The following is a 10,977-nucleotide window of genomic DNA, read 5'->3' on the forward strand; positions in this document are numbered from 1 at the left end:
ACACGATCATGTGAACCTTCCCAATCTTATTAGCTACTGTCAAATGTCTTGTTTATGACGCTTTTAATTATGCTTTAACATCGGTGTCGATGGTAGTATATTGAACTTATCGAGAAAAAGATATTGTAAGCTTTGAATATATATTAAAAATAGTTTGGCTTGCCCGTTGGCCCGCACAACTCGTACATTGGGTTGTCTTAATAATATGCAGTCTAATAGCAAGTGAAATGACTCCATTTAACCTATTTATTTAAGAGTGTTTCTTCTTACAGCTTTCTATGTGTTCGAATACACTTTTGGATTGGTCAATCCAAACAAAATGTAGTGGCATTTTAAAAAACTTAAAGAGAAAAAAAAATTTATTTTTTTCGGATGATAATATACAATATGATTTTCCCTATGTTCATAAAATTCATAAATATAAAGTATGAGACATGCTTTAGACATTACTAGCAACCATCCAAACAATCTACATAAAACCATGCAGTCCACTAATGTCAATCTTCCAACACATCTTGAGAATTGACGGATGGAGGATCAAACACACTGAAGGCTCTAAAAGCTGAAATTACGGCTAAAAAAAAAAAGCAACCAAAAGTAATCATATGGAGAATCAAAGCCAGCTTCACTTTTCTGCAAAATTTTCCATAAGAACTGCAGGCTTGACTCCAAGAATCTTCCTTGGCACCATTATAAGCCAGGTAGTATATTTCCATTGTTGCAGCAATTGATGTGATTATTATATAGGCTACAATCTGTAGAAATATAAATTATTAATAAGCAACAAAATTGAATGATCCATCCTAACCTTTAAATAAAATCCATTAGTATAGTAATACAGAAGATTTAAAATTTCGGTTATTGCCTATTAGCTCCTTTAATTTATCACACTTTATTTTATAATCATATTTATTGCAATTTTATTTCCAACCTTGATTTTTACCTCTAAAATAGTTATTTTTTACTACAAAAATTAAGATTTATGGTTCTAATAGTTAGGAATCCGTAAAAACTATTGAATGTGACCATAACTGCAATAAATATGAAAATTGAGGGATCAAAATGTTCAATTTTAAAAGTGGAGGAAGATTTTCATTAATGGGATGATATAGAAGAATTAAAAGTAAAATTAAACCTTAATTACTTCATCCAAACACATTTATCTATAAAAAAAATTGTGATGGAATATAGATTAATCAAACCAATTGAAGGGAAAATTTGAATCCAAAAAGAAAAATTTTAAAGTTGTTTTTTTGAAGTATTTCAGAAAGTTGATTAACAAATGACAGTACATAAATGTAAGAAAATAATGGTCATGCAAATTGGAGAGATCCAACAAATAATCAGTGGTACACTATTGAATTGAATTATTTAATTAATGGTAAACGACAAGCTTCAAACCTGATCAGATATAAAGAAAATCCATGCTTTTGTTACCACATATTTGACCCATGAACAAGCTGCGGCAACAATAGCATAACAAGTACACAGGGCACTCACATAAACCATATACCTGCAGAAAAAAGATACAATACTGACACGATATAAACACCTATAAATATTTTAAAAAATTGAAATCCTCGTATCTAATCACAATTGTTAGTGTTGAACAACACATCTTTAATTTGAAGTATCTGTACAAGATAACTTTTTATTCTATAACAAAATTGATAATAATCACAAAAAGCGAAGAGAAAAATTTAATGTCGTTTTCTTACTTGAGACCAGAAAAGTTGCTATATCTCAGTGTTCCATAGCTAGTGTTGTCCTGGTTGTTAGTCACTGTAATCCATACGGTTGCCAAAGACAGGGGAACCGCACAGAGTCTCAGAGATGAATCAAAAAGCTTAAGCATAGGGAGATGATTTTGAATTGAAGAAGTTTCATCAACACGTGTTCTACTCATATTTTTATTCACAAGCTTAGATCAACAATTGTTTTAAGTTTAATTGGTAGTGTGATATACCAACACCATTTATATAGGGAGTAAGATTATGATGATGTGTTTGGATCAGGATTTACAGCAATCACCTTTCTGATTGATTGCTGTGCAATTAGATATATTTGGAACGTCCAATTAATACTGATCGATTTATATTTTAAGCTCAGATTTTAAAATTTAAAATCTAAACTGCTTGATCTTAATTGGACGATTTTGATTCATCATCTTGCACCGGAGTCCACTCGGGTTAAAAGAAATCCCATCATAGTGATGTGTTAGTGGAGCTGGTGAGATTAGTGGAATATACGCTTTTTCTGATGTAATCGTGATGCTTTTGGTTGGTTGGTAGGCTTGTGAAAATATCATGATTGGTTCCACTTCCGTTTGCCAGTGTGGCGCTATATCTTTTTTCCAAAGTTGTTTATGTCATTCATGTTCATACTTTTAGTCTCAATTGATAATTATACTTAGCGATTCAAAAGTGGGTAAGAACACTTTACTATTGACATTATTATTTTAAATCTAACAAGACTAATTAATTGGTCAATATAATTGCTAAAATTTATTATGAATGTTGGTTGACGAAAATACTTTCTCTTAAGTTGGTGAGTAAATATTTATCGTTCTTAACTTTCAAATAATTTGGTTTAATTTCGTTCTAATTTGGTCATTTGTCAATAGTATAATTGTAAGGTCTCTTAGTTAGTTTAGACTTAATGTTTTGGATTATGTTAAATGTAGTTTAGTTTAGATGATGTGTATATGCTTTGTTGATTTTCATCTCAATCTCTTACAAATGCTACTTGAACAAGAAAGAACTCATGAAAAACAATGTTTTATCATGGATAAACTTTGTTTCATGTTGTTTGCATGCATAAACTTTGTATCGTGTTCATTTTATATTGACACACTTTCTAAGTGACTTTTAACTTTCTAAATCTACTTACAAACTTATAAATCGACTTACAAACCTCAAAAACTCAGCTTTTTATGTCATAAGGTTGTGAATAAATTCACCTGTGAATCGATTCACCGTCAAATTAGAATGTTCTAAGAGTTGATTTAGACATGTGCGAATCAAATCACAATGTTCTAAACTTCAAAATTAGTTTTTTAAACTTGTGTAAGTTGATTCAAAAGCTTGTAAATCGACTAACCTGTAGACTTGACTTTTTTTGACAATTTTGAGGTAGTTATGACAATTAAAAAATTGTTATTTCTTGTGGAAAACGTTTCTCATTTGCTAATTTTATCATGTATCATATATAAGCATTCCCAAAAAAAATTAATCTAAGAATATTATCCTCATTCATCAATCTCATGCATTAAAGATCATAACATAGATTGGAAACTTTTTCTTATTCAGTGTGTGCAATCGAGAATATAATATTGGTGCAAGAAACAACATTATGGGTATATCGTTTGTTGGGATGCCAATTGTAGACATGGATCATCAATGGCGTATTAGCATGATGTGTCGAATAACTAAGTAGGGAAGATTTGTAGGGGTTCTAGAGAGGTGTCTCTAGTTTTCCTATTTTTTAAGGTTTGAAGTGGAATATTCATCTTGAAGATACAGCTATTTAGAATACAAAGGTTTGTCCAAAAACTATTATTCAAGATCTTTTAGTAAAAAGGGATTTGCGTGCATGTATATGTAACAATCGTTGGCGGTTCTTGTAAATGTTAAAAAAAAAAAAATTAAGAAAAAACTATTATTTTGCAAGTGAAGAAGAGACATATGAGCCATTATAAATCACTGTCTGATTATCTCTTTTCCGTAATCTTTAATGTTTGCATGTTATTTTGATTGATCAATTTTGTTATTATTGGCGTATGGTGGAGATTTTTTGTTTTTCATTAATTGATAGAATTATTATGATATTTTCTTAATTTCAAATTGTTGAGGTAAGTATTAGATTTGATTCAAATTGGAAATTATTATTCATTAAGTGTTATTAAGTGATCTTGGTCAGTTTGTTTGAAGTGAATCCTATTTTAAAATCTTCAATTAAATTATGTTTCCTTGCATAAATTATATTGTCATTGATTTTGTGTTGCTTTATTTCAATACTACTTAATTTTCGAGATATTCAAGAGCCGGTTCTCTTTTTGGGACAAACCTAAAAGCATATCCAACGATGAACTCAATATGGATTCATTTAATGGGGTCTACCATGCCACATCATCTTGAAATAATTTATTCATTTTTTACTCCAACTATGAACTCATGGGTTCATTAGATAGGGTTCATCACTAACCGTGATATATTTATTATTATACGTAAATTAATTAAAAAAAAAAAAAGATAACCGCAATGAAGTACCGTTCCTTCCTGACAGTACCGTGATGACACATTGACACAACTCCAACGGTGAACTCATACAAAACTAAATTTTACGTTATTACACTCTGGCGGACGAACGCATTTACGCACCGTTAGAGATGCTCTAACAACTTAAAGAGATAACTGAAAAGGCTAACAACATAATTTTTTTAATTTAAGGGAGCATACAATAGAGCACCTATTTATAAAGATGATGGATATTCATATTGGAAAAAACGCATGAAGATTTATATTATTTCTTATCATTGGGGTGTTTGATAAGAATTTTAGATAGTGTTGCAATTAATAAAATCGATTGGACACATTTAGACAACAAAAAGATTCAATACGATTAAAAAGGTAAGAATATTCTAATATCCATATTTGCACAAGATAAATGTTATAGGGTTTCCCATTGTAAAACTGCCCAAAAATGTGGGACTCATTAGAGGTCATACATGAGGGCACAAGTGAAGTCAAAATATCTTTGCATAAATACACTTACATAAGAATATGAACCTTTTGGAATGAAGGGTGGTGAAACGATTGCAAAATTGAAAAATTGGTACACATTCATTGTGAATCACTTGAATGCACTTGAAAAAACGTTTTTAGAAGATAATTTAACTAATAAGTACTAAGATGTTTGAGTACGGAATGACAATTGAAAGTGACGGCTATTGGACTTAGATGATGAAATTGAACTTTTACCTTATGATCAACTACAAAATGCATTTTGTGAACTTCATGAAGAAACTAAAAATTTGAAGAAAAAAAAACTTCCTATCAAAAGAGAACTATTTTTAATTTAGACGTCAAAGGCCTTAAAATATATCATGAAGTTATGCAAATTGTTCAATATAATCCAGATTCATCACATTGTCAAAGTTCATTGTTTTAGAAAATGAGAATGACATTTTTGAAAGAAAGCTTACGCACTTGAAGTTGAGGTTAAGAATTCAAAAACTTAAAAACAAACAAAATGGTTTTATAAAAAACAAGTTTTATTTCAAAAGGTATTCTCATAAGTCTAAGAACCAAAACTTATCACATATTACATATTTTTATCATTGTAGAAAGGGAAACACATCTTCCAAATGTTTTGCTACAAAGGTAGTTGTACCAAATATAAGAATGGCGTGGGTACGAAAGGAAGATATTCCTAAATCTAACAATAAAAGTTTGAAAAAGATCCAATAAAAGTTGGGTACTATAACTATCAAATCATTTGTTTATAGATTGTTAGTACAGAGGCGTATCTAAGACGGGGGAGGCGAATTAGGTGTTTAAATTTTTTTTGGTTTTTAGAGACATAGTAGATTATTTTCCTGACTACGATTAGAGTATAGTAAAATGTAAATGCCAAAAAAAAATTTATGACTATGATTTATCCTGGTTCCCTGATGACTCTTCATCATATGCATATTTTTCATTATTTTTAGTCTTAGTTATCTTTTCTCAAAGACGATTGTTTCTAACACCATTGTGCCCTAGCAGAAAAACTCAAAGACGATCATTTCTAACACCATTGGAGCAGTTTTATCAAGAATCATTCATGAATCTTTCTAGTAATTCTTCTCTAATCTCTATCTCTTTTATCTCTGTCATGAGTAAATAAACCCTATTTGTTATGGATGAGTGTAACAAGATGAAATCCTTATTTTTCTGATTGGATTTCTAGTTATATGAATGAGTTTATTGAATTATTTTTCTCATATATGTGTTTAACGCTTTTTATTGTTTGATCAACATAAAAAAATTTCTACGATTCGTATTTTGAAACGGAAGTTGACTTAACGAATGCTTGAGATGAGAAATTCATGAATTTGTAATCTGGGGATAGATGCAAGTCATGAAACCAATTAAATTAGTTGCAAAGGCAATAGTTTAACAAGAGATCTTTTGTACGGTAAGGCTTAATTCTAATCTTAAATCCACTAAGGAATTAAGGGTTGCTTTGGAATTAAAGGTTCTACCACTAAGACATTAGGGCAAGAATAATAAAGAAAAATCGGTAATAATTCAATAAAAGAATTCAATAACTAAGATCAAATTAGACACCAAAGTTGGATTCGAAGTGAAACTCATCTCTAACATTTTTCTTATTATAAAAGATCAATTTTATTACTGTTGTTAATCTTAAATATTATTTCAATCTATTTGGGAAATTTTTGTTCAGTTTTAGTTATTAAATATAATTCGATAATAAAACGCAATCCTTGAGTTCGATATTCGGTACTACCGTTTTAATTATTACTTGCAATGATTCAATACACTTGCTGAAACACTATCATTTCTCTTTCAAACCAAGGGTACATCGAGTTCTCTTGCACACCACAAGATATTTTCCACTATTGTTAGAATAAGTACAAGTCTAACTCTATGCCACGACCCAAAAACTAAACGCCGTAACCGACGCACAAAGTATACTCCTAGCCTGACAAACCTATCAACTAACTTAACAATTAAGCAACTAAATCATTCTCAATAACCATTTCAAATATATATATATAATTTTTCTCGAAATTTCAACAAAGTATCCTCTGTAACTTCAACGTTTACAAATTTGTAAAATTTCTATTTAAACTCTCAATTCAGTCATAATGCAAAAAGCATAATCTAAACTTTCAATACATCTTCCAAAAGACTTTCTAGACTCAAAATAGCTTCAAATTACATCATGACTCAATAGACTTTACAAACAAAAAAAAAGATCATCGATCAAAGAGGCCTACCAAAACAAATATGACCAAAACTTGAATCTACTCACAACTTTTTACTCAGCTGCCTACGAATCTAAAAAAAATAAACAACATGACGGGGTAAGTCACAAAGACTTAGTGAGAAGACAACAATCACCATCAACTACAAAGGAAACACACAAAAAAGACACGAATAATTGTTTTGCAATCTTGTGGGAATTATAATCCACGAGTAAAGTATACACATATAAAATTAATAAACTTATAATCCAATTAATAGTGAAGAGAAATCAAAATAAACAATCTTAAAATCATCATAGTCAATAAAACAAGTAAAAATACAAATTCTTGAGAGCGAAGAGGAGGCTTCATCTCATTGATATTCATTTCCTCCTAAGGGCGGTCTTTCCCTTAGGGGTGGCTCCATCTAACGGATAGGCGTCTCTTCTCAATCCCGCAATACATCATCACACATCAATAAGGGAGTTTACATCTCGTTGATAGCCCTTTCCTCCTATGGATGACATTTCTCATTGGGGCAGCTCCATCTAACGAGTAACTCTCCCTAATCAAAATGAAGTAATTAGTTGCACCTACCGCCGTTAACGATTTCACAATTTTAACAACGATTTTCACAACACATATTTAAAACTCATAAATAAATCAAACTACAAACATATCACATAACAAAGACCCTGAAAATAATTAAGGATGAAATCAAGAAGAAAAAAAATCAAAGGTTGTGTTCCCTAATTTTTTAATAAATACTTTAATATATGACGATGATTGTCGTCATCTCACAACTATGGAGAATCGACTACGTTTGTTCTCAACAAGCTCCCAAAGTAGCCGGCAGAGCCTCAGGTGACAAATCTGAGTATCAAAAATAATCTCAAGACTTTAGAAAAATTATTCTAAAGTTTAGCTAACTCTAAGAAACCATAAAAATCATATAAATCTACTCTAGATTTATAAAAAAAACTACATTTTCTATAGATTCTTACTAGCTTTAGAGTTGTGTATTTATCTCAAAGAATTTCAATAAACAACTTTCAAGAAGAGGGTACGAACCCTAACCCTTACCCCTTAAAATCATAACCAATATTAATTGTAAGAGTATGAGAAATAATGCTATTGGGGATGTTAAATTACTTTTAAGGGTTGAGGGTTTGAGTGTTATGGAATGAGAAGAAGCAATGAGAAGGCAAGAAGAAAAAAAACAAAAAAAAAAAATGGGGTAGAGGTGATTTTGTCGAGAGAGAGAGAAGAATGAGGGAGTGAGATAGAAAGATAGTGAGATTATGTGGTTGGTTTGTTTTATTTATTATTTATTTATTATTATTATTATTATTATTAATTAATTAATTTATTATTATTATTTAAGAAACGAGGCGTTTCACTCTAAGGCTTCTATTACAAACTTCTAACATTCTGCCTAAGATAGCACACCACTATCCTAATTTACAACACTTGAAGAAATGACACAATTTTCCTCAATTTGGACAATAACTTCAATGATTTTACAACAATGATTTTGACTAAAATTAGGAGAATATAACAGTTGATATGCTTTCTTTCTACAATGATAACAATTCAATACTATTGTACTTCAAGTGCAGCAGAGAACCTTTACAATGATATGACAATGTAAAATGTGCACTTGAAATATGAAATGACAATTCAATATTATTTATACTCCTTAGACATCACTTCAGATCAGTGAAAATCGTTCCCAAAAGATTGATGATCATATGCAATGATCCAGATTAAATCAGAATTGAAAAATTGCATTGTTTCGCAGTTGTATTAGCTACAGCTTAAGTGTAGTCGAATACACTTATGTAATGTTCAAATTTTTCAAACAATATGTGCTTGTATTCAAATACAGATCCATGTAGCCGAATACAAATGACTGAAATTGGTCATTGACTTGGTTTTGTATTTGGCTACATCACACTGTAGTCGAATACATATGTGCAGTTTTTGGTACTGACTTAGGTTTGTATTCGGCTATAACATGTTGTAGTTGAATACATATGTACAATTTTTGCTATTGACTTCATCTGTATTCGGCTACACATATATGTAGTCAAATACAACCTGGACTTTTGTCAAAAACTTGATTTTCAAACATTGTTTGTAAGACCCATAGTTTTTAAATCCTAAATTATGCAATTTTAGGGTATTTTGTGTGGAATTTTTTAGGCTGTTAGCCCAGTTTTTGGTATTCAGTGAGTTAAATGCCAAAATATATTTTTGGAATTTGGATTAAAATTAATGGTCGGAAAATAATTTACTTCCGTTACGAAGGATTTAATACCGGGCAATTTTGTTAAAAATATCTCGGGTTGCTGAAAATTGTACCGGACAATTGAGTTGCGACGAGAGTAGATATTTTTATTAAATTAGACTAAGAGGGGAATGAAATGATGGGGGTAAGAGTTGTTAGATTATTGTTGGTTTTGTTTTAATTATAATATATTAATATATAAATATATATGTATATATTGTAAGTAATATATATATATATTGTTGGAGGGAAATAGGAAAAAAAGGAAATAGAAAGAAAAGAAAAACAAAGGAAAGAAAACAAGAAAACTTCTTCCTCTCCCTCCCTGCGCGCGCGAGAACCCTTCTTCTTCCTTCTTCCATTTTCATTTTTCTTTGCTTCCTTTAAGTTCGAGAATTGAAACCCAAGGCTAGTGGGTGAGAAAGATCAAGTTCCCAACTCCTTTCTTATTCTCGGATTCGAAAACGATATTAGGGATTTCAAAACCGTCAAACACAAACCTCCCCGTTTCATCTAGATCTAAGCTTCGTTTCGCAAAGAGATAGAAGGGAAAGTTGCTCACTACCACGCTATGGTGCTAGGGAACCAACTTGGAGGCGACGTTGCGACCAGAGATTTTTATCGGATTTACTCGCGGTACCGTAAGCGAACGTAAAGGTTAACTTTAAGGTAAGAGCTCATTCCAAACTTCTAGTTGCATTTAGGGACTTATATGGGGTCGTGTGGAAAGGAATTTGTTAGGGTTGAAGTGTTGATTTGGGGGAAAATGAATCAAAGACTTTATGGGTAAAATCATAGAGTTAGGTTTTGGCTATATTGATGAATGTTTCGTGGAAAATGAATTTAAAACTCATTTATGTATGATTTCGAGTAAATGAAACTTGTTGTGTTTGACTGGTGAACTGTGTTGATTTGTGTTCGTCGAATTTGACGTGTTCTTAATTAATGCAGATGAAATTTGATATATGTATGGTTGGATTTTGTGGAGAAATGAATTGATGTGTTTTGGTGTGGATTGTGGATTGAATTTGATAATATGTTTTGAGTTTGTTTTGTGTGGAATTTGAAAACCATTAAAGTTAAATGAGTCTTAAGAATGGGGAATCTCTTAATGTCTACGTTTACTTAATGTTTGTTTTGAAAATCGTTTAAGTTAAATGAGTATTAAGAATGGGGAATCTCTTAATGTCTTGTTTACTTAATGTTCGTTTTGGAAATCGTTTAAGTTAAAAGAGTATTAAGAATGGGGAATCTCTTAATACTTCTGTTTGCTTAACGTTTGTTGTGAAAATTGTTTAAGTTAAAAGAGTATTAAGAATGGGGAATCTCTTAATATTTATGTTTGTTTAATGTTTGTTGTGAAAATCGTTTAAGTTAAAAGAGTATTAAGAATGGGGAATCTCTTAATATTTCTGTTTGCTTAATGTTTGTTGTGAAAATCGTTTAAGTTAAAAGAGTATTAAGAATGGGGAATCTCTTAATATTTCTGTTTACTTAATGTTTGTTTTGAAAATCGTTTAAGTTAAATGAGTATTAAGAATGAGGAATCTCTTAATGTCTTGTTTACTTAATGTTCGTTTTGGAAATCGTTTAAGTTAAAAGAGTATTAAGAATGGGAAATCTCTTAATATTTGTGTTTGCTTAATGTTTGTTGTGAAAATCGTTTAAGTTAAATGAGTATTAAAAATGGGGAATCTTTTAATATCTGCATTTGCTT

The 10,977-nt window shown here is 30.6% G+C and overlaps 1 protein-coding gene across 2 annotated transcripts; it reads right to left on the reverse strand.

The window, feature by feature from the left end:
* Nucleotides 1–341: 341 nt before the first annotated feature.
* On the reverse strand, nt 342–2,183 carry LOC101508637 (CASP-like protein 2D1). 2 transcript variants are annotated; one of them, XM_012713990.3, is made up of 3 exons: nt 1,719–2,183; nt 1,402–1,534; nt 342–755 (listed from the first exon to the last, which is right to left on the reverse strand). In XM_012713990.3, exons 1-3 carry the CDS (start codon nt 1,904–1,906, stop codon nt 498–500), a joined length of 579 nt encoding a protein of 192 aa, XP_012569444.1. In that variant the 5' UTR covers nt 1,907–2,183; the 3' UTR covers nt 342–497. The 2 variants fall into 2 exon arrangements, with proteins under 2 accessions (XP_012569444.1, XP_004494011.1); XM_004493954.4 differs by having other exon boundaries at nt 1,402–1,513; nt 1,719–2,168.
* Nucleotides 2,184–10,977: the final 8,794 nt, after the last annotated feature.

The sequence above is a fragment of the Cicer arietinum genome, chromosome 3 (assembly GCF_000331145.2).
Source record: "Cicer arietinum cultivar CDC Frontier isolate Library 1 chromosome 3, Cicar.CDCFrontier_v2.0, whole genome shotgun sequence".
Taxonomy (NCBI): Eukaryota; Viridiplantae; Streptophyta; class Magnoliopsida; order Fabales; family Fabaceae; genus Cicer; species Cicer arietinum.

Bases quoted from the DNA above. Each gene is read 5' to 3' on its own strand.
- LOC101508637 (XM_012713990.3), bottom strand. From the start codon at position 1,906: ATGAGTAGAACACGTGTTGATGAAACTTCTTCAATTCAAAATCATCTC. The intron at 1,535-1,718 runs GTAAGAAAACGA...ATATCGTGTCAG, and splicing joins AGCAACTTTTCTGGTCTCAA to TATTGTATCTTTTTTCTGCA. The intron at 756-1,401 runs GTTTGAAGCTTG...ATATTTCTACAG, and splicing joins TTTTCTTTATATCTGATCAG to ATTGTAGCCTATATAATAAT.